The sequence below is a fragment of the Dicentrarchus labrax genome, unplaced genomic scaffold, assembly GCF_905237075.1.
Source record: "Dicentrarchus labrax unplaced genomic scaffold, dlabrax2021, whole genome shotgun sequence".
In the NCBI taxonomy this organism is placed as follows: domain Eukaryota; kingdom Metazoa; phylum Chordata; class Actinopteri; family Moronidae; genus Dicentrarchus; species Dicentrarchus labrax.
The window spans coordinates 29939348-29967045 of record NW_026136721.1 but is presented as its reverse complement, the minus strand read 5'-3'; the positions used below and the strand labels follow the sequence as shown (position 1 = coordinate 29967045).

General features: G+C 40.7%; 2 protein-coding genes and 2 non-coding genes across 6 annotated transcripts; 2 read left to right on the top strand and 2 right to left on the bottom strand.

Annotated features, from left to right (window-relative positions):
- Positions 1–639: 639 nt before the first annotated feature.
- cacng3a (calcium channel, voltage-dependent, gamma subunit 3a) lies at positions 640–7827 on the top strand. 2 transcript variants are annotated; one of them, XM_051385459.1, is made up of 4 exons: positions 640–1850; positions 5943–6026; positions 6122–6262; positions 6390–7827. In XM_051385459.1, the coding sequence occupies exons 1-4, from the start codon at positions 1640–1642 to the stop codon at positions 6902–6904; spliced, it is 951 nt and encodes a 316-aa protein (XP_051241419.1). In that variant the 5' UTR covers positions 640–1639; the 3' UTR covers positions 6905–7827. The 2 variants fall into 2 exon arrangements, with proteins under 2 accessions (XP_051241419.1, XP_051241418.1); XM_051385458.1 differs by having other exon boundaries at positions 642–1850; positions 6351–7827.
- Positions 7828–9321: 1494 nt separating this feature from the next.
- On the bottom strand, positions 9322–9403 carry trnal-aag (transfer RNA leucine (anticodon AAG)). Its single transcript has one exon. It is a non-coding gene; the product is annotated as a tRNA-Leu (tRNA).
- A 752-nt stretch (positions 9404–10155) lies between these two features.
- Positions 10156–10237, bottom strand: trnal-aag (transfer RNA leucine (anticodon AAG)). The gene has a single exon. It is a non-coding gene; the product is annotated as a tRNA-Leu (tRNA).
- A 471-nt stretch (positions 10238–10708) lies between these two features.
- On the top strand, positions 10709–25693 carry LOC127355019 (E3 ubiquitin-protein ligase RBBP6). 2 transcript variants are annotated; one of them, XM_051385455.1, is made up of 20 exons: positions 10709–11946; positions 12812–12911; positions 13102–13141; positions 15707–15748; positions 15878–15966; positions 16053–16149; positions 16273–16415; positions 16573–16745; positions 17273–17376; positions 17531–17898; positions 17988–18051; positions 18631–18688; positions 18781–18835; positions 18926–19255; positions 19422–19517; positions 19743–21309; positions 21697–22607; positions 22749–22819; positions 22940–23024; positions 23509–25693. In XM_051385455.1, the coding sequence occupies exons 1-20, from the start codon at positions 11781–11783 to the stop codon at positions 24458–24460; spliced, it is 5511 nt and encodes a 1836-aa protein (XP_051241415.1). In that variant the 5' UTR covers positions 10709–11780; the 3' UTR covers positions 24461–25693. The 2 variants fall into 2 exon arrangements, with proteins under 2 accessions (XP_051241415.1, XP_051241414.1); XM_051385454.1 differs by having other exon boundaries at positions 19692–21309.
- Positions 25694–27698: the final 2005 nt, after the last annotated feature.

Below are 27698 nucleotides of genomic sequence, written 5' to 3'. Positions count from 1 at the left end.
GACCATAATTCATAGCTTAAGGTCAGATGTCACATATTGACCAACCAACAGTCCAAAGCTAAAGATAATCAATTCACAATTATATAAAGTAAGTGGAAAGCAGCAAGCAAACACTTCTGAGAAGCACAACCTGCACAATGTTTGGCATTTTTGCTTCATACCGTAATCAATTAATCAATCATCACATTAGTTGCTGGCTTATTGATTGTTTCTGCTTAACTGAAGTTTATTGTTCTCTTTCATTAATCTTTATCACTGGTTGAGTTTTGATCTCTGCTTTCTATTACATCAAAGTTTCAAGAAAAATCCAACTTTAAACACAAAATAAATACAGTTCAGCTCAGACCTCATATTTTGAACATGACTACTGGTTTTGAACATTAAATATTTGTACTAACCTTCAATTCTTTGCCAAACAGATGTCAAGTGGAAACCTGATCACAGTTAGTTTACTGGAAATAAAGAAATATATGTAGATATTTCAGAAATATGAAGACTTTATAGTCTAATGTATGTACTATAATTCCTTTAAAATGGAAACCACATTTTTGTTGATTTTAACCGCTTTGACCTCTTCACATATGCTCACTCACTTTATATTCAAACCTTTAAATATTCATATTCTCATTAATTTATTTTATTCATTCATATGAAGGAGCCTAGCTCCTCTCTCATTTGCTGGTGGATGGAATCCTGATGAGCACATTAATATGAAGGATGAATTATAAGCTATGATATCAGCCTCTCCCACTCTCTCTCTCTCTCTCTCTCTCCGAGCAAATCCCCTTCCTGAAGCACAACCCAAGTTTTTCATAATCATCCAGCCAAAAGAAATTATCATAAATGGAGGAAATTGTACTAAATAGTACATCCCTCATGTCAAGTTTCACATACAAGTCTCTTTCCCCCATCATTTATATAAACTAATACAAATATTGATCAAAAAGTATCTGGTTATTATTGGATTAGTGCATTAATGCAGCACTTTATGGGGCTTTCTTATTATCGCTGCTGTGCTGCTGTCCATGGTGCTGAACTGGTGGGCTGATTCCGGTTACAGGGACCATGTATGCTCAATGACAGGAACACACACACACACACACACACACACACACACACACACACTGGAGGGCGGGATTATCCTGCAGTCAGCACCAAACAGAGTTGAGCTACAACAAACCAGAAGGTGTCCAGAAGAGCGCCGCTGTCGCTGTTTTTTTCCCAACAACTTTTTGTTTTATGTATATTAGATATAGATTAAGGCTATTTCCACAGTTTTCCTCTCGACCTTGTTTTTTTCTCTTTAACTCTTCAACTGTATTACTGACTAAACAGCAACATCCAGTAATCCTCTCCTGCGCCCTCGACATGGAAACATCCAAACTCAGTGAACCAGGTCTCATGCGCGTAGCTTAGGGGAAAGTGTCCCGAAACCTGCACAGTTATCCGACTGCACAAGTATAGCGCAGGTTGCAGAAGATGTGCACAAAAGCTGAGTTTCCTTCGGCCGAGTGGATCCACACTAAGATAAGACGTCGGGAGAAAGTTTTCAACAGTTTCTAAACTGCTCTGTTACCGCTGGAGGACTCCTCGGCGTGGAGGAGGAGGAGGAGGAAGAGGAGGAGGAGGCCGGGCCGACATGAGGCTGTGTAACCGGGGTGTGATGATGCTGCTGACCACGGCGGGGGCTTTCTGCGCCTTCAGCCTCATGACCATCGCCGTGGGAACGGACTACTGGCTGTACTCCCGAGGGATGTGCCGCTCCAAGAGCCAGAACGACAACGAGACCGTCCGCAAGAACGAGGAGGTCCTGACCCACTCCGGTCTGTGGAGGACCTGCTGCACCGAGGGTAGGAAATAAACTGTCTGTACTGTCAACACTGAGTTTACACAGTTCACCGTTACACCGGTATCTACAACAGAGAGTATTTGTAAACATCACAGAAAAAAATATATATATATATATATATATATATATATATATATATATATATATATATATATATATATAGTGAAGGATAAACTATAAGTTCCTTTAGGTACATCAAGCCTATTACTGCCACATGAGAGAAAATGTTGGCCTGCAACATATTGAGAGATAGATAAATAAATAAATAAATAAATAAATAAAGTTAACCAACTATAAATGGTCATATATATATAGTCAAGTATTTAGATCAGATATTCAGATAGAAAAAATGATAGAAAATGTTATGTAAGTATTATTGTCAAAAAATTACTTATTATATAAAGTATATATAAGTATCAAATGTAAAAGTAAAAGAAGAAGAAGAGTGGCCCCTGCAAGTTTTTTATTTTCATAAACTTTATCATTTGATTACTATTATTTTATGTGTAAGTAGCATTTTAGAAATATTTGAAACTATTTTATATACCATTGAGTTGTTTAGTCAATAATAATATATCATATTTTCTAAATTATGTTTTATTTGTACAATTCTAATGTAAAGTAATGATAGTTGTTAAAAGTAGTGTAGTAAAAGAAACCTGATTTTCCTCTGAATTGTAGTGGAATGTTATGTATAAAGTAATGAAATGGAAATACTCAAGTAAAGTACGAGTGGATCAATATTGTACTTAAGTACTTGAGTTGTAAATGTTGACATTCCACCACGTTTAGCACACAAACAGAAGTAATAAACAAAATAAAGACAAAGCCACAAAAACATTGGGGTAATTCTGTTAATTCTAAAAAAGTGTTTTTAAAAGCTTTTTATAATCAGTGGCACAGAGTTGGGTGAGCTGAGGGTGAGTTTGTTCCACAATATTTGGGCTTAAACAGACATAAACTAAACTTTATTAACCAGCCTTTTGAGCCCATAATGGTCATTTTAACTACATTTGAGGCTCAGGTGGATTTATGGTTTGATTTGAAATCCTGAAGATGAATCTTGGGGAGATGAGTTTTGGACAAGTGATGGATGGAAATGACAGTTTTAATTATTTATAGCTTTATAATAGCACCACTCTGTCTCTTACCCTATATCAGATGTGTGTTTAGCTAATTTTTCTGAATGAAATGAAAACGTTCAGCTTCTCCCTCATACACGGTTCCTCTCAGCCCCTCCCTCTGCCGCTGCCCCTCTATCTCTAAGCTCCAAAATGGTTTAATGGAGAGGTAACAAAGCATGCAGAGGACATCAATGCTTCAACAGTCCTGTGTGTTTATGTTTGTGCGTGTTTGTGCGTGTGTGTGTGTGTGTGTGTGTGTGTGTGTGTGTGTGTGCGTGTGTGCGTGTGTGTCCGTCAGCCTGCATCACAAAAAGCCGAAGGCAGACACAAAGACAGGAAGCTGAAGGCCGTCTGTGAACTATTTGCAATAAATAATTGTAAGATTTGAATTTATTTTCTATCAGGGAAAATACAACAATAATAAATAGTGACATGACAGGAATAACAAGGACAGATACAAAATAATAATACATGAGGACAGACAAAGGACGACAGGGTGACTTATAGCTGTGTGCACTAAACACAGACAGTCATTTATAGTAAGACGCAGTTAGTGTCTTCCAGTGTCGAGGGGCAGAGGAGCTCGGTTATTTTCATGTCAAGCTACGACTAAATTGTCCTCCAAAGTAACAGCTTGAAGAAAGACTAATGGTACAAAGCTGGTGCATAATGAAGTGTTCAGAAAATATCTATTCCTGCTTAGAGGAAGGAGAAAGATAAAATCCTAGTTTCACACGTTACCTCACCTCTCTTGGTGTCCTGAAATTAATTTGAATAAACGCGTCCTATGTACTGTGCTCTTCCCTATGATCTGTTCACCGTGGCCGAGTTGTAGAGTACTGAATGAGTTTTGTTTTGGTAACCATGGCGACCTGAGTCCCATCATCAATACTGTTCAATCAGTGCAGCACATAGGGACACATTTATCAATATATCCCCGTGTGTGCAAATGTTGAAAGGCACTGCTGTGCCAAAGGTTACTGAGAGCAGGAAACATGTGTGCAGCTTATTTCTGATCTACACAGGATCATGTTAAAATACATTAAAGCCTTTATAGGTTATGATAGTGATAGTCTGTGTGTCTGGATGCTGGATGATGGGTGATAATGCCAGGAGATACTACCTGTACTAGTTTAATATCACTCTTCTATGTTTCATATTTATACAGATACACAAGAAACAGTGGAAAAGGGCTTTTGAATAATAACAGCGATCACAGGAATAAAGTGTCAAATGCAGAAAAGTGAGAAAATTTAATATGCTGAATATATGCACAAATAAGAGCACTCAGCGGACTGAGGAACACAAAAAACATTGTTTGAATGGCAGCTACTCTGGTTTGCAATGCGTTTTAAACTTGGCAACAGCATTATTACATTTTCTCTCTTTACTGCTTTTGACAGCTCATCTTCTTATGTGAAGGTTATTACCACAATTTGGGAGAAATAAAGATGTTATGAAGAAAAAAAAACTGCATTTGGGAACATAAACATTAGCACCATGTGAATATAACTGAGCCAGCTCAAGCAGAAATATCAGGTCTTGGAAACTCAAATAGTCTGTGTACAAATTCAAATTGTAGTTTGTCTGCTATTAAACCATTTAGAGTCCTTACTACTTTGCCCTGAATGATGGTTAGCAATAGAGTAGAACATGTTTTTTTTTTTTTTTTACATAATTACCTGTTAAGGCCAATGAATAAATAAGTGCATTATCGACACTAATTTGAGGTCCCCTGAGTATGCTTTTAAACTGAAATGTGAAGAGCTGATGGAGCTCTTATGGTAAATTTAAATGTAGAAAACATTCACTTAGCATTTGCTTTTTTATGTAATTTTGACATGCTGGATTGTTATTGTATAATTGATTGTTATTCCTAGAAAAGTAAAAATTTGATTAGTTAAATTCTAGCTAATCATTTTTGTCTTAGTTTTTGTTGTAAATAGAAAATAATTTGACATTTTTTTAGTTAATAAAAACCAGAAATGTTAAAATGTTAAGCTTAAAATGAGATGATATCAGAACTAATCTCTTTGTGTAGCAGGGAGGAGATGCAAGCTGATGTTCTTTTAACAGCAAACCTGACCTGGTGTGTTTTCACTTAACATAAAATACAACAAACACTGTCCTTAATCATGGTTAAAGCTGACTTAATATGACTAAACCTGAATAGCAAAAGACTATGATTTGCTGTCAAAATGAACTCTGATTTAGATCAAATAAATTGACTTCTGCAGAGCTGAATTATCTAAATGAGTTATTCCTAACCTATGGGTCAGTATGGGTCAGAGGTCCCAAGAGAAAATCCTAAGATAATTTGAAGAATGAGAGATAAAAAATAAATATTTCTGCTACAAAAGAAGTTATTTTAACTAGTTTTCTTAAATTTTAACCTTTTTCTTGTGAAATACTCAATAGTTTGACCCCTTCAGGTCCCTAAAAATGCTCCAAATTAAAGTATCTGAGAAGAAAAATTATGGATTTCATTAAAATGCTCAAAACTCCTGTCCATAATATACATGTCATGATGATGGGTAGGCATTGTTTAATTTTAAGCCAAAAAGGTTGCTGACCTAAATCAGCCACACCAGTGTTTCTCTTATGTCCAGAATGTACACAATAAATGACAAACTTCCTACAGCAACTCAGTAGAAAACAGTTCAGACAAATATTCTCTGAGCTTTAGTCTGAAATCTTGATGGAGCTTGGAGCTGGATCGTATAAAAGCAAACAAAAGATCAATACAGTGTAGCCCATTAGATGGTAAGCATCACATTTAACATTATGCAAGTTACTGTTAGAGAGAGCATGCAAAGTGTACTGGGTCAAAGACACTGTGACTTCTATAAATTATACAGTTTGTATATCGTGTGATAAAATGATACAGAGCAGAGTGATGCAGAGTCATTTAGTTATTGAATGAATGTACTGTGATGTATTTTGTTGTCTTTTTCTGTGTCTTTATGCAGGGACATTTCGGGGCGTCTGCAAAGACATTGATCACTTTGCTGAAGATGCCGACTATGAGCAGGATGCGGCAGAGTATTTACTACGTGGGTAACAAATGTGCACATATAACTGTGAGATCTAACAACTATAATGGCGGTTTCAGGTATTCAAATGTTCCACTCTCCTCTCGCCACCTCAGGAGCGGTACGAGCCTCCAGCCTCTTCCCCATCCTCAGTGTGGGATTGTTATTTCTCGGAGGTGTGTGTGTAGCTGCCAGCGAGTTCTACAAGTCACGCTACAATGTCATCCTCAGTGCGGGTATACTCTTTGTCTCTGCAGGTCAGAAACACACACACATCTAATGTGCATGCACCCAGGCTCCAGTATTTGTCACCTATCTGACCCTCTCCATCCTAAACTCTTCCAGGTCTCAGTAACATAATTGGCATCATTGTGTACATATCAGCCAATTCAGGTGACCCCAGCCAGAGTGACAACAAGAAGAGCTACTCCTACGGCTGGTCTTTTTACTTTGGAGCTCTGTCCTTTGTGCTGGCTGAGATGGTGGGCGTCCTGGCAGTGCACGTGTTCATAGAAAAACACAGACAGCTGCGCACCAAAGGCCGGCCTTCTCTCATAAAGCCTCCCATCTCCCGCAGCTCATCTTACTACCGCAACCGCTACTACCAGAACCGCTCCCGCCGATACAGTTACAGGAGCAACCACAGTGCAGGGGACTCCTTTCGAGCATCCATGGTGCGAGACCGAGAGCCGTCCATCTCCGCTGAATCCAAAGTCATGGCAGGTTTGCCAACATCAGTGACAGTGGGGTCAGAGTTCATGCTCTACACCTTAGCCTCGCCTCTCAAAGACGGTAAGATTGACATGGCTGTGGATGATTTAACCAATGCAGCTGCTCACAACAACACAGACATGCTGCCTGGAAACTGTGCTGCCAACAGAAGGACCACGCCTGTCTGAGAGGAGAGGAACGGGAGGAGGGAGATGTGCAGTGATTAAACACAAGAGGGACTTCTGTAAGAGAAACATTAAATAAGAGAAAATCCTCTGACATTCTTAGTAAAGAAAAAGGAAAGACTTTGGAAACTGGAATAGGTCTGCATCGAGTAATCTGTTGATTATATTTTTGATTAGTTGCTGTGAAAAAAGGAATTGTCAAAAAATAGTGAAAAACAAAAAACACAATCACAGTTTCCCAGAGCCCAGTGTGATGTCTCCAAATTGCTTGTTTTGTCTGACCAGCAGTCCACAATCCATATTCTATGAAATGGATAGATATTCCATTTACAATTATGTAAATGAAGCAAAACCTTGTGTTTGAGAAGCTGAAATATAACTCAATTATCAATCAAATAATCAATCGCCTAATTATTCCAGCTCCAAATTTAAGTAAGATTTACTGCTGACAAGCTCTAAGAAAAAAACGAGATGAACACAATTTTGAGATCCAATATGGTTTGTGCTCTTTGTATGTCATTCTGCTATGCTATTACAGTAGTTATAGCTACAGTAAATCTGTAGTGTGTGCGAATTAGTGTGTATAGTAAAAGGCATGTGTGTATGACAGTCAGCAGAGAGAGACAGAAAGGAAGGGGCTGTTCTAGAAAATAAGAAACTATCACACATAAACACACGTGGGAATGACATGACTAACTATGGCCTGTTCCTGTCCTGCTTTTTGGTGGACCTAAGCTCAAAATGGAAACCCCATTAAATGCGTTGGAACTGACTCTTACTGTCTCTCACTGTGTCTGTTTGTGTGTCCGAGTGTGTATTGCGTAAGCATGTGAGCATTAAGTGTAACAAAATGTTCTGCCCTTGCAGTTATGTCCTACCTATGTGAGTCTCTGTTTACATCAAATAAAGCATATAAATGAACACAATGTGTGGTTTGGAGAGAAATAAGTGTGGTTCAAGGTGTAGTATCTGTGAGTGTAAGAGAGAATATTCAAATATCTGTCCTTGCATAAGTGGGAACAGAAGCAAATGTACATGCCAAGTATAAATATACAAACAATTCATCAAAAAATGATTGACCCACCTGTACTGAAAACGATCGTGAGCATCGTGTGTGTGGACATGCATGAGTAAGCTGTGTTAGAGATGATGACAGGACAGCTTCACAGACGTACAACAGCAGAGCAGCAGGCCGACTGAGAGACCTGATGCGTTACTATGGCAGCAGCATCATTCAGGAGAACATTCAAGGCAGCTGTGATGAATACGCTCACAGTGCCATCGTGTACTGACCACACAAGAAAATTACCTGACAACATCATAATATAGTTGCCATGTCAACTGTACAAACCACATCACAGTTTCGGGCCTTTTTAATGAGTTCATACTTATATCTTACTCCACAGTGTCTATTGCCCACAGGAGGAAACCACACATATTGAATATAAAGTATGATTTCAAGCCTTGTTCTTTGCATGATGGTATTGTTTCAGAGATATTTAAAATCCTGGCAGCGGTGGGATTCAAACCCACACCCGCAAAAGAGACTGGAGTCTTGAACTGAACAAACTACTTGGGTGTCAAGCACTACTTTTAAATGGGTTCACATTTATATCCTATTCCACAGTGCTTATTGCCAAAGTATTTTAGTATTTTTTCCTCTAATGTGCGGTTTCAAGTATTGAACATTGACTGTTAACATTATTTCCAATACCTACATCTAAAACTGATGACAGCGGTGGGATTTGAACCCACACCCCCGAAGAGACTGGAGCCTTAATCCAGATTGATTGATTTAGAGGTTGGATATTGGAATGATATAGAATAGATAATATAAGAGAGTATGTAGATATTCTATTTTCTGTTTTATTCGCCGTATAACAGCGCTGAAGATACAACAGGGATCCTTCACAAAATAACATAGAAACCAAGATAGTTCACATATATCTTGTGTTGCTAATGCCATCATAAAGGTTAGGATGTACGATACAACGATACATTTCATTTTAATAGGTTCATATCCATATTCATCTTATGTTCTACTTGTCTTTCCCACCACTAACAGTGGGTTTAAATCAACTGAACCCATTAAACAGTGAAGTTGGTCTGGCTGTAAAACCAAAACAGTGAACTGAAAGACAATAAAACGCTCAATAGACAGACTACAGAGCAGGGCGATCCCTCTGGTTTTGTCCAATAGACACCTCTGATATCACACGTACATCGATACACAACTACCACAGTTTCCCTGTCAATCATACATTGCCTTTGAGTGTCAAGCTGAGTATTTTAATGTGTTCATATTCATATCATATTCCACAGTGTATATTGCCTACTGAGAATTTTTCCCTCTTATGTGTGGTTTCAAGTATTGCCCTTCGACGAGTAGCATTATTTCCGATACATATATTTAAAACATATGGCAGCGGTGGGATTTGAACCCACGCCTCCGAAGAGACTGGAGCCTTAATCCAGCGCCTTAGACCGCTCGGCCACGCTACCCATATACCTAAACAAAAGAGAGCCGTTTCCGGTCCGTAAATTGATGAGATGGTTGAATATTGGAGTTATATAAAGTAGATAATAAGAGGGTATGTAGAGATTCTACTTTCTGTTTTATTCGCCGTATAACTTCACTGAAGATACAATAAGGATCCTTACAAAATAACACGGAAACAACCAAAGAACACTAGGAAACCAAGATAGTTCACATATATCTTGCAACCCATGTGTTGCTAATGCCAACATAGAGGTTAGGATGTGCGATACAACGATACATTTGATTTTAATAGGTTCAGTTGATATTATTGGGTTCATATCCATATTCATCTTACGTTCTATTTGTCTTTCTCACCAATAACAGTGGGTTTACCTGAGCTTTTTTGCTGTAAAAAAACTGCCTCTAGAAATGGGTTTGATGAGAGCAGTGAGACTGGACCAAAACAGTGAAGTTGGTCTGGCTGTAAAACCAAAACAGTGAGCTGAAAGACGATAAAACGCTCAATAGATGGACGATAATTCTCTCCGATTTTGTGGATTAGTCACCTTGCACATTACACATACTTCGATACACAACTACAACAGTTTCCATGTCAGTGATTTGAGTGTCAAGCAGAATATTCCAGTGTTTTCATATTCATATCGTATTCCTCTGTGTCACATACGGAACAGTCAGCATTTTTCCTTTAATGTGTGGTTTCAAGTATTGCCCTTCGACCAGTAGCATTATTTCCGATACATATATCTAAAACTGATGGCAGCGGTGGGATTCGAACCCACGCCCCCGAAGAGACTGGAGCCTTAATCCAGCGCCTTAGACCGCTCGGCCACGCTACCCATAAATCTAAACAAAAGAGAGCCGTTTCCGGTCCGTCCATATGGAATAGTAAAGTTATATAGATAGAGGTAGAGTTATATAAAGTAGATAATATAAGAGGGTATGTAGAGATTCTACTTTCTGTTTTATTCGCCGTATAACTTCACTGAAGATACAACAAGGATCCTTACAAAATAACATGGAAACAACCAAAGAACACTAGGAAACCAAGATAGTTCACATATATCCTGCAACCCTTTGTGTTGCTAATGCCAACATAAAGGTTAGGATGTGCGATACAACGACACATTTGGGATAAAAGTTGAATTGTTGTAGCTGGATCAATTGATTTATGAAGTAGTAGAGGACATATGCACTAAATCAGCACCTACAGCTTATAACAAAGAATAACGACAAGTTAGACGGAAGCTATCCCTCTTGCCTTCGTGTGTACTCTTTGGCAGAACCCTGGATACATCCGGTTCCGGTCGAAGCGCCATTTTGATGAAACAGCGAGGAGAGAAGCAGTTCGGACCATCGAAATGGATTTCTTTTTTTTTTAATATGGATTAAAATTGAAGATTAATCTGGATACACAACTTTCAACGTTTCATTATGGAAAATAAGCGCGTACCGAAGAGGAATCTTTGCGTCCTGGCTGCGTAACTGCTGGGTTTTGTGTCGTTTAGCCGTCAGATAACTTGGGCAACATTGTTAGCATAGCAGCATTTAACCGTTAGCTTTTGTTAGCAGAGTGTTTTCATGTGGTGTTGAGGTGACGAGCTAATTTACGAGTTTTCAGAATAATAATAATACTATATTTCTTTTTTTTTTTTTTTTTTTGGGGAGGTGAAAACAACGATAACATAAAACTCGTGGACTCGTTGCGGAAGCTCCGACACAGTTTGTGGATTTTCCTCTTTCTCTCTCTCTCTCTCTCTCTTTTTGTTTTTTATTGTTGAGCTCGGTAGTGTTTTGTCTTGACTTAAAAACAAGAACTGTTCCAACCAAAAGGCAACAACATTCCCCCACCCACGGACTGCTCACTCACTGGAAACCCCAGGCCTGCTGCTAGCTCCCTCCTAGCGGCTTGCAGCGCGGCGGCCCGGGGCTTTCCACCAAGGACAACTCACGACGGACTTGGCCTCGTTTACATCCATGTGATAGGGTTTCCCCCTCGGTGCTGGATGGACTGTGTTGGATTTGGTGGCACCGTGTTGTGTTTTAACGGACCTTTAAAGAACTGAAGAGGCACACTGCGCCGCTCAATGGCGCGCCGGCCTCGCACCTCGCTTATTTTTCTTTGGCAATAACAAGGACTCATCTGTCGACATCTGCGAGCTGAACCCTTCCTTATTTCAGTCCTCTTATTTGTCCACAGTGTTTCAGCGAATATAAAGAAGGTTTACCCATTAAAATCAACAGATTTAGCCTCCTGTGTTCAGTGTTGACGCTGTTTTATTTTGTTATCATACCAGGCCTGTGTTTTTTTTTTTTTTCTCTCTCTCTCCTTGTGCTTGATTGACTTTAAGTGCTTAGACCTGTAAAAAAAAAAAAAAAAAAATGTCGTGTGTTCACTATAAGTTTTCTTCCAAACTGGACTACAACACAGTCACTTTCGATGGGCTGCATATCACCCTCAGCGAGCTTAAAAGGCAGATTATGGGCCGAGAGCGCCTCAAGGCCACAGACTGCGACCTGCAGATCACCAATGCGCAGACGCGAGAAGGTACGTTATCAGCTGACACACTACAAAATGTGTGACAAAATATGTCATCCATTATTTGTTGGGGGGTTAGTGGGAGTGAATGACAGGCGGACAGTGTCGCCTGTTTGAATAGAAAGTTTGATGAGGTTGAGTTTTAAGTGTGAATATATGTTGTGATGCACCAAATTCAGGACTCTTCGTTAAAGTCAGGCTCAAATCTGTCTTACAGATTGTTGTACCGTTTGTTATGTGGTCTTTATAAATCATAAGGTAGGGGAAAATGACCATTGCAAATTCCCCGTACCCAATATAATGTCTAAATAATCTAAATAAATGAATAAAAAGACCATAAAACTAATTTTAAAAACACCCCTGAGAAGCGAGAACCAGTGAATTTCTGCTCTTATTTAATATATTTAAAAATATTTGTGGATTTTTCAATAGATTGTTTCAGCTCAGTATCACTCTTTTCACTAATTAATACCAATAGACTGTTTTTTTAATGGTCTAAATATGTTATAATGCTGAGTGAATATCGTAGTTACATGCAGTTTAATATTATGGGTATCAGCTTACCCAATCTAGTAGGTGATGAATTAAAATAAGATGCTAAAAAGATTTATATCAGTTTATATTATGTTACCGTTATTATTTTAAAAGATTTAATTATCATAGTAAACTAACAAACCTACAAACTACATCTAATGTGGTGGAAATTGCTTTGGCAGTTTGTGTTATGACTCCACCTGTAAAACCTCTTATTGACTTTTATACATGTGATGTTTTAAGTTGACCCAAGTCACAGATATACGATGCCTTTATACTGTAGTAGTGTTGGCAGTCATATTTTAATGTTTTCTCATCACTTGTTTCTCATTCTTTGTAGAATACACAGACGATGAAGCCCACATCCCGAAACACTCGTCCGTGATCGTCCGCCGCACTCCGATTGGTGGAGTAAAACCTGCTGGCAGGACGTTCATTGTGTATGTATACTTTAAAATATAAAATTATTACTGGAAAATAGGTTTACATCAGGTTTTCTACAGTTAGTGTATAGATCAGACGTGTCTCTGTAAACAGTTATAGAAAAAATATAAATAAACTTGATCCTGTCGTCAGTCTAGTTATGCCAAAGCTGATGGTTTCTTCCTCTCCTGTGTTTTGATTCTGCAGAGATCGTTCTGACACAGCTGTGGTGGGATCTTCTAGACCCGTATGTAAAACAAACCCAAAATCAACACACTCTCCTCCTCCTCTCACCTCTCTCCCTCTCCCCCTCTTTCTGGCTTTAGTCACCTTTCTTGAGAACATTCTGTCAACAATAATTGAGTTGTGTGTATCTTCTGTTCACTGTGTGTTGGCTACATTTGTGATGAGATCTCAACCTCTATATGTTATTTGATGTCTTTCTGGGAGGGTTTCCTGGAGTTACCACAGTTTAAAATAGTTTGTTGTTTCTCTCTAAAAACCCTGTGTTTCTGTTTTGAAATTAGCAGATTAAAGTTTTGAGATGAGGTTGAGATGAGAAACAACAGACTAGCCACTATTGTTTTTGAATGCTCTGAACTGACCAAATGTCGAACTGTTGCCACTTTATAATTGATTGAGAAACCATTTAAACTGTTAATGACTGTATTTCATAATGAAATGGTTTTGTAGCCTGCTTCAGGCCAGGCAATTGTATTTTAAAGGGGTTTGTAAAAGGAAAATATGGTATTTTTGTATTTATAATTCATTGTCATTTTATTTTCTGTGAAAATATTTTATTTATTATGTGGTTTAAGAACCCGACGAAGTAAAGTGTGGCTGGGCTTTATTGTAATTAACTTTGATTACAATTACAAGACTTAAGTTCTGTGAGTGGAAGAGACTCGCCAGTGATTTTTATTTTGAAAGCTTACCCTGCTAAACCTTAATATACTCAAGTCTGTTGTTCAGTAACATTTGCCAATGTCAATTGTTTTGTCCTGTACAATTTCATCATAAAGATGTTCTATTCTGCATTGAGTATGGACTGCACATAACCCTTAAACCTTAAAGGCTCACAGGTTTCATCCTAATGAGTTAAATGCTTTGAATTAATTCAGATATCCAATTGTCTGTTTTACAAAGATGCAGGTACTAGTTCAAAGTGTATTGTTACAACTGTGGTTTGGGGGATCAGTAAAAAGCTAGTTTTGATAAGTGAGATGCTGTGACTTGGCCACTGACGTATAATGTTGTGACATGATCACAAAGTACTATGACACATTATCAGTAAAAGTAAATATCTTGTCAATCTCTGGAGGCCTTCCATGGTTGCTGCAGTGAGACGTATACTGGTGTAGTGTGTCCTGTAAGCTGTAAGCTGCAGAACCTGTCAATAAAGTTCTTCAGTGGTTCAGTGTCAGAACCGCTTTCACCAGATCCCTGTGTGTTCCCTCCACAGCATTCTGCAATACCCAGTGTTTCCTCCGAGCCCTGCATATCATGCTGGACAACCCACCCTGCCAGTTTATTTACTTTAAAGAAAATTATTACAAGAATTAGGCAGAGCAGACTTTTTTTTTTTTGTTGTAAAACATGATTTTTTTTTGTCCGTGCATGAGACTCATGGTTCATTGGCTCCCGGCCTGCATTACAGAGACACCCCTCCGCTGGCTTTCACCCTTCACTCTGTAGTGTTGTAGGGGCTGTTTTAGGGAACAGTTTGAAGGAACACTTGACAACTCTTGTTAGTTTCGTTTTTTCTTCATCAAGCACTTTTTTTTTTTTCAAAGAACAGCTTTACAGTTGTGTCTTGTTAGCTCTACATATTTGACACTTAACACAGTTTGCTTTATTTTATTGAAACAGCTTGGCGCCACGCCTTGCTACCCCATTAGTTTACAGAAAGCAGTCTTGAGCTGGTTTTGATGAGAGTTATGACAACCTCTTTTGACAAGCTGGTAAAAAAAACTTAAATCACTGCAGCCTGGTGAAGGGAAAACTGCATGCTAAAATTAAATGTCAAGTATTCCTTTGAGAAAATACACCCTCTCCCTACCATAGCAGGAGAAGCTTTATCCCTACAGAGGGATGTGCCAGTAGTGTATACTTTGAATGTGCTGATGAAGGCCAAATAGCGTGCAAGGTTTGAAGTGTTTAAGCAGATTCTCTTGGACATTGGACATTACCATAGTAAGAACTTAAAGGCTCAGAATATAAGTAGATCGAGACTTGTATATACGGAAGTGTGGTTTGAGTAAGTTAAGCAGTGTTAAAGCGCTCTAGGATTGTCATACAGTGACGGATGTCATTTCAATGATTTTGAGTCTTCAGGATAAGTAAATGTTTTTGAAACTAGCAACTAAATGCACAATAATTGCATTTTGTATACAAGTAGTTAATTAATAGGCATAAAACTCCTTCATTTTAAAGTCACCTTACTACATCGCTGTTAGTGTAATTTTTTTTAATTCTCTGAACTCCGATCTCTTTAATACAAACGGCTCTGAATAGACACAACCCGAGGATTTTCTTAAAGGATTATGACACAATGCTGTCAGCAGAGGGAAGAACATCGAGCACAAGCCTAGTAAATCATGTTTTGATTTAAATGCTCACTCGTGTCCAGGCAGTATTTCATGCACTTCGAATACTCATCAAAGGCTTTCATTTTGGTGCAAAGACTTAAATGGAGACTCTAAGGGAATGGACACAGATGTGGTGGGGAACTATCTGGGCTCTTATCTTCCACTGTATGTCTATTACATATCATGTTAACCCTTTTAATATCTGTACTCTGATTCTCCTGCAGACTGATTCTTCTCCTTCTATGTCACTTGCCCAACTCGCCAAGGTACTGTTTCTACACATGCTGGCTGTACTTCCAGAAAACATTTAACTTGCATTTTGTGTATGTATTTTATTCCTGTGGGGTTGACATCCTTCTTTTCTCTTTATTTGCTCTCTCCACTATGCGTTTTAGACTGCTAACCTGGTTGACGCAAATGCATCAGAGGAGGACAAGATTAAAGCCATGATGTCTCAGTCCAATCATGAATATGACCCGATACAGTTAGTATACACATACTTGTTCTTTGTTTTGAGCTCAGTAATTGGTATACTAAACATTCAGTGAATAATTGAACTTGTCTCTATAGTTACTCCAAGAAAGCAGTTGGACCTCCACCTGCTCACTATACCTGCTATCGTTGTGGAAAGGCTGGTCACTACATCAGGCAATGCCCTTTGCTGATGGTAATTATCATGCATTATTTGATTTTCAGAGACTCTTTAACTACATTGCAGTATACTGTCTAAAGTAATAATATTTGCTTTTTGGATAATTATTTTGTTATTAACAACTTTTTAACTTTTTAGGTCCAAGATAAGAGTGTGGAGGGTCCCAAGCAAGTAAGGATTAGTAAGGGCATTCCCCAGAGCTTCATGGTGAAAGCAGAGCCAGGCACCAAGGGAGCCATGTTAACCAGCACTGGAGAATACGCTATACCTGCTATAGATGCGTACGTGTCAACCAAGGACATCACACACTGTTCAATATACTTATGTACCACCTTAAGTAGTGTCAAATTTGTCTTTGTCATAACCCAGTTTATATGTGTCCACAATAGGTTTACTGCTTTTTTTTTTGCTTATAAAAATGAATCTCTGTTAATACAGGGAGGCGTATGCACAGGGAAAGAAGGAGCGTCCTCCGTTTGTTCCACATGACCAGTCATCATCTGAGGATGACTCAGACCCGATCCCAGATGAACTCTTGTGTCCCATTTGCAATGACCTGATGACTGATGCTGTAGTTATACCCTGCTGTGGAAACAGTTACTGCGATGATTGTGAGTTGTTACTTGTACTACACATTAGTAATTCAAATCTAAATTGGCACAAAATTAATACAAATCAAAAAAGTAGGAAGTCAAAACTAGTCTTTGCCAAGCCCAAAATTAGCTCCAATATATTATTGAATGTGTTTTGGTTCCACTTCATATTTTTCTCATACTGTACAATTGTTCAACAGTCATTTAGGGGAAAACCCACTGTGGAAATGGCAGAAATACTCATTTATCCAGCAGTGGCCTCTTGAGAGCACTACAGCCCCAGGACACGCTTTATTAATTTTGAGTAGCTGTTGAATTTTTAGCTTTTGAATGTTGGAAATTATCTTGCTCCTGTGTATTGGAATGATTTCACGCCCAGTCTCTGGAAAACTAGTAGAAAACCATGCTCTAAAATATATGTAGATGAGGCAGATTGAGGGAGGAGTTCTTTTCATTAAATATTTACATTATCATAAAAGTGTAAATACTTACTGGTTTTGTTATTATAGTGTGGTTTTGCCTTATTAGCGACTGTTTGTTTTCAGGTATCAGGACTACCTTGTTGGACTCAGAGGAGCACATCTGCTTCACATGCAAACAGTCAGATGTTTCACCGGATAATCTCATTGCCAACAAGTTTCTTCGACAGGTAACCCCTTCAAATGCATGCATTTTGATGTTTTGCTTTGTTTGATTAAGTTTACTTGAGTTAAAAGCTCAACACTAACAAAACTAGAAAAAAAGCATGTATTTTATTTTATTTATTTATTTATTTTTAAATGATCTGTTTTTCCCTCCTGCAGGCTGTGAACAATTTTAAGAATGAGACTGGATACACCAAACATGTGCGCAAGCAGCTCCAAAATGCAGCCCCGCCTCCACCACGCCCCCAGTTGCTCAGGCCTCTGCACTCAAGACAACAGGACCCACTTCTAGCCAATGTCACTCACCCTTCTACAAGCGCACCCTCCACTGCCCCTCCGGCACAGGCCCCGCCCCCTGCACCTGTTGCTTCTGCTGCTGCTACTACTGCTGCTCCTGCTGCTCCTTCTGCTCCAACTCCTCCTCATGCTGCCGTTGAAGGACAAGATGTTTCACCAGCCCCTCCACCTGTTGTTGATCACCATTCTCCTATGCGTTCCACCAGCCAGGGTGAACCTCCCCCACCAGGGTAAGTTGAGTCTAAGATAGTGTCTAAAGAAGTGATGTTTGAAGGGAAGAGCCCTTTTAATTGATCGTATGTGTCTGTTTATGTTTTAGAGAATCAGATCCAGAACCCACTGTGACACCAGACTCATCGGGAACCCCAGAAAGTGGATCACAGGTGAGTCTGCTTTCATCGCCTGAGTTAAAGGTGTACTGCCAGATATCCTCACAAGTAACATGACTAAAGAAATAAGTGACGGCTAATTTTCTGCAGTCACCTGATGAAAAATAAATTTGACAACTCAAGCTCATTGTTAATATTGTTAGGGCTGAATTTATGGCTAAGAGAGCTGATGTGGCTGATATAGATGCAATAACCAATAATATTAATCTTACAATTGCACAAATGTGATGAGGAAAATAAATGTATATTATTACTATTATACTGTAATAACCTTAGTTTGTTTTTTAAATATTGACTAATTATTGACACGTCCTATCTACTTGTTGACAAGCGTCTAAAAGCTATAGTAAAACAGAATAACTTCATATTCTCTCTGACTAGTTAATGGTTGAATTTCACTGTTTAGAAGGGCTGCATATTAAAGGAAAGGATTAATATTATTATTATTATTATTATTGTTATTATTTTGCACCAAGTTAAACAGAAAATCTGCAGACTTTTGAATGTCCTTTGCACATAGTTTTGTATCCCTGAACCTGAGAAACTGATGAGGTAACTACATTTCTCCCACAGAACTACCATTTAAGTATTGTTGGCCACCCGCCACCGGTGAGGCCGCCTCATCCTTCAGGTAAGAGGTTTAATTTAGGTTATTTAAGGAGATTAAGTGAGCTTGAAGGAAAGACATTCAGCCACTAACAAACTGTCTCTATGCTCAATTAGGTCACCAGTCACGGCCCCACCACTCTCATAGGGGGGGAGGCAGACACTGGGAGAGGTAAGGTCTATGGGACTATCTAATCCATCACAACTTTGTATTGTAATATGTGGTTCTCACAATGGTTTCTGCCCCCTCTCTTTGTACCAGGTCTTTCAGAGGTAGAGGAGAGCACCCCTCCCCTCACCTCCAGACAGCTCCACCTCCTGCACCTGTTCCTCCGGTGTTCCCAGCTCCCTCTCTGTACCCGCCCCCACTTCAGCCCTACCCCCCTCCGTACACCTCTGGTCCTAGCCTTATTCCTCCCCCTGCCATCAGTTACCAGCCACAACCTGTCTATGCCCCTGGACCACCAGTGCTCAATCCTCCTTGGGTTGCCCCTGGTGCCCAGCCCCCTCTTCTCCCTCTTCCACCCTCCCTCTCTCAGCCCCCCCTCTCTAAGGAAGATTTCTACAGACAACGCCACCACCGGCAGGACAAGTAAGTCGTTTCTTTTTCTTTTTGGGTCTTTAAACCGCTATAAAGGCAGCTAATGACTTATGTGGAATTTACACTTAACATCACTCTGGTTTGGGATTAGTAAGGGATTCAGTAAGATAAAAACTGGAGTAGTCTTTAAAGTTTTTCTTTTTGTCTGTGTCCACAGTGTTACATCCAAACTGGATGAATTTACTAAAGACTTCCACAAAGAGCTTATGAAGTACAGAAATGCGCCAAAGAGACGGAGACCGTCTTATTCCAGGTAACTTCATTAAGATGTTGTATTAAAATGGGTTGTAGTTATTAAATTAATTACATATGCATACGCATGCATCCTTGTTACATTGCCATTTTCCATTTGTTACATTTTTGCGTAAAATCTGCTTTCTTTCTCCCCTTGTTTCCTTCTGGTCTTCTCAACCATTTATTTTTCTAGGTCGCGGTCATACAGTCGCTCTCCATTCAGCCGTTCTTACTCTCGTTCTAGATCAAGATCCAGATCAAGATCCAGGTCTTACTCTTATTCTCCCAGTCGATCCCGTTCCCGCTCACGCTCCCATGGCCGGTCTTATCCCCGCTCCCCCTATTCTAGACGCAATGGACGCAGCTATGGACGCTCCCGGACAAGGTCCCGCTCTCGTTCGAGGTCATATGGATATCGGCGCTCTGGATCACCACGGTCTCCCCCCCCCCTCCGGGGGGGAGGAGGATGGGAGGGACCAGAAGGAGCAGGACCCTACAGGTCTAGGTCACGGTCTCGCTCTCCTGGTGGCTTCCGGAGCCGCAGCCCTGGTGGACGAAAGCCACCTCCTCGGGAGCTGGCACCATATGAACTGAAGGGTCCGAGTCCTGGTGGCCATGATCGCTGGGAAAGAGAAAGGTACCGACAGTGGGAGAAGGAGTATGCAGACTGGTACAACAAATACTACAAAGACTATGACAACCAACATCCATCGCTGCATCACAGAGGTCGTGGCAGCAGGGACAGGGAGAGGGACAGAATGTCCCCATTATCTAGAGATTACTCCCCCCAGGGCAGAGGAAGAAGAGGGAGAGACGAGAGAGGCGCTCCACCTCACCATCCTCCATCCTCTTCCTCATCAGGGACCAAGTCCAGCGCTAAAGTCCTGAAGACAAAGAAAGTAAAAAAGAAGAAGACTGGGGAGGATTCAGAAACATCGCACCAGTCAGTGGACAGAGGTGATGCAACTCCTGTCAGAGACGAACCAATGGACGAAATCCCTTCACTCATTAAAACGCCTCCCATCTCCTCAAAGCCTCCGGTTGGCACTGCGACCACTAAAGCCCCAGCCTCTAAAAGCCCTGCTGCACCTGTTAAGCCCTCAACCAAGTCAACATCAAAGACTCAGTCGGATAAGGCTAAGAAAGATTCAAAAGGTCAAAAGGTCAAAGCTAAAGTGAAGACAGAGGGCACAAAGGCGAAGAGTGACAAGGTGAAGAAAAAGACGGCGGAAGTAGTGGTGACCAAAAAGAAAGACTCCTCATCTTCCTCCTCCTCTTCTGTCGCTAAACCGATAAAGACCAGTAAAGCCAAACCAGAAGATGCCTCCAACTCAACTACCCCTAAAAAGGAAAAGGGTAAAAGCTCCGCAGTGAGGCCTCCCCTGCTGAAGACCCCTTTACTGTCCCCCCAGAGCCTGCCTCTACATCATCCCTCTCTTCATGACGGCCCTCGACCGGGCCACGACATCCGTGGGAGGAGAGATCTTCCACAGAGCAGTGGTCTCCTTCCCATCCCCCATCAACACATACTCCCACTCCTCCACCGACCAGCCTCCCCAGTAGACAGTCGGAGGAGGATGGGAGAGGAGGGTCGTTCTTTACTCGGACCTCCTCCTGGAAAGCTGAGGAGAATAGATGGGCTCGGGGTTGGAGGTGATGTCATCTCCCACTCGCATATGTCCCATCAGCCCCCACTCCATAGACTCCCACCCTCTTCAGACAGGCCTGGTCTTCTTCCCCTACCAGGGAGCCGTGAGATGGGTCGCGGAGACACAGATCGAGGATCCATCAGATCTCTAAGGGAGCTTCAGGTGGGTTTATTGAAACACTAGGAAAGGTTTTTAGAGACGGTATTTACCGATCTGTTTATCTGCAATAATTTTAAATCAGTTGCTTTCTTGTATTTACCAAGTTGCAGCTAATGTTTAATTTTTTGATAATCAAATATTTTTTTAAGTTTAATGCATTTTTCTTTAGTCCATAACCTTAACCATTCACATTTCAATTATTTAAGAAACTGAAAACCCTCACATTTGAAATGCTGGAACCAGAGAATCTTTGGTGTTTTTATTTGATAAATAATTAAAAATAGTTGTTAGTTGATTATTATTTCAGAACATATCATTGCCATAAAAGTGTAGACTCTCTCTGATTTAACCTCCTTGTAACATGTTGTATATGCTTTCATCCACATTCAGGTTCCACTGCCCCAGAGGAGTATCAAGTTAAACAGAGATCTGGGGAGAAGAGGCAGCACTGAGACAGCAACCTCTGACAGAGCCCTGTCGGGTTCTGAGAAGACTACATCCACCTCAGACCGAACAGCTGCTGCTAACATCTCTGAAGGAGACCGACCCAGCAGTACAGCTGAAGGTGCTGGAAGAAAGGAGCGGTCAGCATCTGCTGAGAGGGGAGTCTCTAGAGAGAGACCAGGAAGTGCTGGAGAGAGACTGCAGGGCTCAGACAGAGAGCAGAGCAGAAGCTCTGGAGTGGACAGAGAGCGAGACAGAGCTTCAGGGTCAGACCGAGACAGAGTTGACCGAGACAGAGTTTCAGGATCAGACAGAGACAGAGTTGATCGAGACAGAGTTTCAGGATCAGACAGAGACAGAGTTGATCGAGACAGAGTTTCAGGATCAGACAGAGACAGAGTTGACAGAGACAGAGTTGACCGAGAGAGAGTTTCAGGATCTGACCGAGACAGAGTTGACCGAGACAGAGTTTCAGGATCTGACCGAGACAGAGTTGACCGAGACAGAGTTTCAGGATCTGACCGAGACAAAGTTTCAGGATCTGACCGAGACAGAGCTTCAGGATCCGACAGAGACCGAGGCACGGCGTCTGATAGAGAGAGGGACAGAGTCTCTGGGTCGGGTTCACAAAAGGTAGCAGTTACAGTAGAGAGAGATGCTGAAGGAGAGAGGTCGATGAGGACAGAACGAAAGAACTCCGGCGGTGGAAGTGCAGGAGGAAGATCTGTCTCTCTGGATAAAATGACCATCGGAGAGAAATCAGCCATCACCAAGAAAGTGGTAGACCATCAGGAGAAACCAAGCATATCGTCTAAGGAGAAAGGGGAGGGATCAGAAAGAGCTGCTAAATCTGACAGGTCGGTCACATTTGTTTCCCTGCTGCTTGTCAAACCACCATCCATATCCATGATTGAAAGAAAGCATGATATAGAGGTAACTTATAGTGGTTCTGTAAACACAGTTGTTAATACATGTAATTATATTGTCTCATTTCCCAGGAGTGTGTCCAAGGACAGAACAGAGAGGACTGTCCCCTCAGGAGAAAAACCAGCTGCTGCTCACAAAGAAGGTAATTTGAATCTCTGTATGTGTGCGAGATGATAACTCTGATTTTGTCTTGTGCCAATGCGTGTGTCTAATTAAGCATTGATTAAACTCGTTTCCTCTCCTCCCCCTCCTTCTCTTGCAGTGAAAGATGGTGCAGAGTCTGTTGTGAAGAACAGACCCAGGATCAACCGTAAGGCTCTGACGAGCCCCAACTTGGGCTCCACTAGGTGAGTTTGTCCACTGTTTTAGGACATGTTTTGTGTGAGTTTATTTCCTGTCAGCTTTTGATAGCTAACAGGGCAATAGGAAATACATGAATTGACATTTTCTGTAGCTGTTCTTTAGGAATGGATATCAAAACTCAGTCCCTGTCAGTAGCATTGAATGTCTTGCTGGGTAACGTTTTTTAACTAGTGTTGAGACTAAATCTAAAAAATAGTTAAACATTTAGTTGCTAGTGGCTCATGGCTACATAAGCTGCTACCAGCAGAACACACCCACATCTCCAACCAAGCAACCAACCAGGGGTCAAGTTGCATTGTGGGTAATATAGGCTGCAGGTTTTCACAAATAGAAGAATTTGTGAAATTAAAATATCTCTACATCCTCTCACTACATTAATTTTGACCATTTTTGTTTTGAACTCCAACAGTGTTTTAGGAGTGCAATGTTAAATTGGTTCCGTACCAAATATGTCTGTTTTTTCCTCAGCTCTAGGTCAACTCAAGAAACAAAGCGGGACTCAGACAAAGACCAGAAGAGTGTATCCTCCAAATCTGCCGAGCCCCAATCTAGCCCTGTGAACAGCCATGGCCGCAGCCCCAGTATCAGCCCAGCACCCAGCCCGGCCAGGGAGGAACCGCTCATTCAGCCTCCTCCTCGCTCCAAATGGGAGAGAGAAGATGACGAAGAAGGCCAGGAAAACGGTCTTAGTGCACCCAAGGAGCCCTCACCAGTGCCGCAGAGGGGTCGAGGCAGAGAGGTGCAGAATGAAGCCCCTAAAGCTGTCAGGAACGAAGGCCGGGATGGCACAAGGGAGGAGAGGAAAGGAGTAGTGAGAGAAGAGAAGAAAGGGAGAGCACCGAGGGAAGAGGGTAAAGGTGGCAGGGCGGCACAGATAAATTCTGACAAACCAACCAAAACAAAAACTGTGAGGGAGGAAGGGAGAGCTGCAGCAAGAGAGGAGGGGAGAGGGGGAAGAGAGGAGGGCCGAGGTGTGACAGGAAAGGAGGAGAGAGCAGGAGGTGGAGGAGGACGAGAGGAGAGTCGTGGCCCAGAGCCCAGGAGACAGCGTTTGTGTTCTGACCTGGGTCGCGAGACCGATGAGGCAGCCTTTGTGCCCGACTACAGCGAAGGCGAAGGCTCGGACACGGAGCGAGGCAGGAGTGGCAGCCCAAGTCCGTCCCTCAGCCAAGCCTCCCACAGCCCCAGCCTGAGCATCCACAGTGGCTCGGGAACCACCTCAGCGGACAAGAAGAAGAAGAAACACAAGAAACATAAAAAACACAAAAAGCACAAGAAGCACAGCGGCCAGGACAAAGAAGTGGAACACAAGGAGCACAAGCACAAACACAAGAAAAAGAAACACAAAAAGAACAAAGGCAAAGATGGAGATGAAGAGGAGGAGAAGCTGGAGACTGCAGAGGAAGGGGCTCCATGCTAACAGGGGGCTAAGCTAGGACTGCTGCTTTGTTAATAAGGAGATAATGATGTACCTACAAATATCAGCTAACACTGGCATGCTGCTCCATGTGCCACTCTAAGGGAATGGATGAAATGTGTGTCTTTGATTGTCCGTGAATCTGAAGAAGGGCTGTCTGGCTGTTATTCTAACACTCAGTTTCACTGCAGAAACTGACACGGTACTTTGTTGTGCCTGGATTGCAGCATTACGACTGCTGCCGAGGCTTCTTTAATCTTCAATGTGAGCGTCTTTGGTGACTTTGGGTCAGGAAAAATGCTGTTCTGCACTACTGTGATCAACCTAGAGCCGACAGAAAGGACTTTATGATAAAAACGGATCACACAGCAGTCAATCTAAATGATTGGAATAACAATTACTGTACTCAGGGATGTGATTGCTTCTTTGTAGAGGAGGAATTGCTGTTTCTCTGCCTCTGATTAATTTGTAAATAGAGATTAACTGTTGCTTCACACAATAATTTTTCCTGAGTTTATTTTGCTCACATCCCTGCGTGCTGTTCAAGGCTTAAAGGCTGAATAACCTTCATCGCTATGAGGGCTGTTGTAAGCTCTTTTTTGAAGAACTGTACTTGTGGTTTTGCATGTTTTTAGCACGTTAACTCAAGAAAATATATAATTTTGATTACTGCTAACCATTTTCAACATTTATAATCTCATGCTTATGCAGCCATTGTTTTCAGTTCATACCAGTACAGCGTTTTGTTTTGATATTGTGGTCCAAGTTCATGTAAATTTAAAATGAAGGTGAAAAAATGTGTCCAGATGGATTACCTATCTGAGCAAGGTTAGACTTTGCAAATTGATTTTCCTACCGAATTTAACATGGATAGCTGCAGTAGCTACCTGGGGAAAGTATAAAACTCTTGGGAATGGTCAGCAGTACAGTATTTGCGATTTAATGTGCTAACACTTGCAAAATCACCAATATGGTCCTTTTAAGTTAAAACAAACCTTTATGCATCCGTGCTACACTGGATTGTATAAATTTAGGATGTGTTTATTAATAATGGAAAATCAGTCTGCATGTTTTTGTTCCAAAGGTGCAGTAGCTGTCTATCACGTTGTTTGAGTGAGTGAATGTGTGTCGGTGTGAAAGTGAAATGTGACAGAATTGGGACATGTTGGAGGACTAGTGTTCTTACAAATGAGTTGTTCTGTTTTTTTAATTAAAATGTTTTGACCTCATGAAAAAGTCTCTGGAGTATTTTATGTGTTTGAATCTTTAACCTTTGAGTGCAACATTAAAGTGTTTCAGGTCTTCGTAACAGTAAGTAAGTAAAGCTTTATTTATATAGCACTTTTTTTCAACACAAATAATGATAAAACAATGTTTAAGTATAAGTTTATATGGAGTAAAAAGATTCTCCCAACCCACACACGTAGAAATATTGTCTGTTAAAATTTTCATGAACACAGTGTAACCTTGAATTCATCTGGGCTGTGGCTAATAAATATCCTACAGTATCTTTAAATATTTAATCAGAACCAACATTAATAACCGTTAAGTTAACTCAGGGTTCACATAAGTTCCTCAATTCAACTGGTACTGACCCTTGTAAACCAACAGTGGCTGTAAGCTACTTAAACGGTGGATAACAATAAAAGTGCTGAAGGTGATTATGAAATCTCACCTACTGAAGTGATGATAAAACTTGCTTTGCAACATCCCAACACAATACAGTGGTGTTTATTCTTATTAGAATATAGAATTGACCGCAGTGTAAAGTAAACTATGCTCCACTTTTTACAGTAACTAAGGGTGCAATCGTCTTACTGGAGAACACATGCTCATATACAGGTTTATCTATGATGTCTGTTTTGACCTCTAATCTTAGAAGAGTTAACTCAACTTGACAGTGAATATCACCTTAAAACTTTGTCAACAGACAGTTGGCTCCTCTTTCTGCTTTCGCTCCTTGTGAATATTGCACCTTTTTCTGTGCTCTTAATATTATAACACTCATGTTACTAGTTGAGACCTGAATTTAATTAGTTGGGCTGTCATTTGTGTGTCACGATACATTAGTTTCCTGCGTTCCAGTGCACATTTTGCTCCTCTGTGCACCCACCATCTATCAGTGTGTAAACACAGGTGCATTGCACTAATTAAAATTTGCTATTTATATATTTTTGTTAATTAAGAAGTCAAACAGACTTTTCTATGTGTTATTTCCCATGCAGTTACAGCAACATGGACATAATGTCTGGGCCTTTTCATTTTTTTTCCCTATGTGCTACTGTTGAAATTTGTTACAAGAAGCCCAAAGTACATTTAGGACAAATATATAGACATATTAGGTGATAAAAGAACAAAGATGTACTTCAGCGAATCAGATATATTTGAAAATAACTGGATCAGAGAGGATGGAGTATGTCCTCGAAAGCAGTTCCTCTGACAGAGTGGTGAGTTTTAGGGTCTTTGGCAGCCCATTCCTTTATAAACATGAATAATTAAAACAAAACGTCCCAAAAGGAAACGAGTGCAGTGAGACAGACTGAACACTGTGTGGAGCTGTAAGTCCTACAACTTTTAACATAGAAGGGAAACAGATAAACAATAAAAATCTTCTCTTATATGTCTCAGCTCCAAAAATACAGCTCTACATGTCAGTACCTCTCTCTCATTCTCCCAGAGCACACAGCAATAAGCTTCATTGTGTTTGTGTGTCTGTGTGTGCATGTTGTTAGTGTGTGTACCTAGTCAGAGAGATGGCGTGACTGGTGGATCACAAATAAAACAGGCTGAAGGCAGGAGATGGGTTCACAGACGAGTTGAGGGAACACTGAGAAATGAGAGAGCAGCAGATGTATTTTCTCCTCAAACAGCAGTACATAAAAGCACATTCTCTGCTAAGTCCATGCATTGTATGGGTGTGTTTGTGTGTGTGTGTGTGTGTGTGTGTATATATATATGTAAGGTCATCCTTAATGGATTCAGAGATCAGTGAGCCCATTAGAGAAGATTAATATATTGTTTTAACCCCTGCCCAGATTATCTTCACAACTCATTATTGCTTCCATCTACCATCCTGCAAGGTTCACTCTGCATACGTGTGTCTGGGTGTCCACACGTGTGTGTGCATGTGTGCACCTGTTCTCTGCCTGTGTGTTTGTGTGTCTGCTTGTGTTTTGTCTTACAAGCATGACATCATATCCTGTCATCAAGGCCAAAGGTTGCTAAGCAACTTCACTTCTGC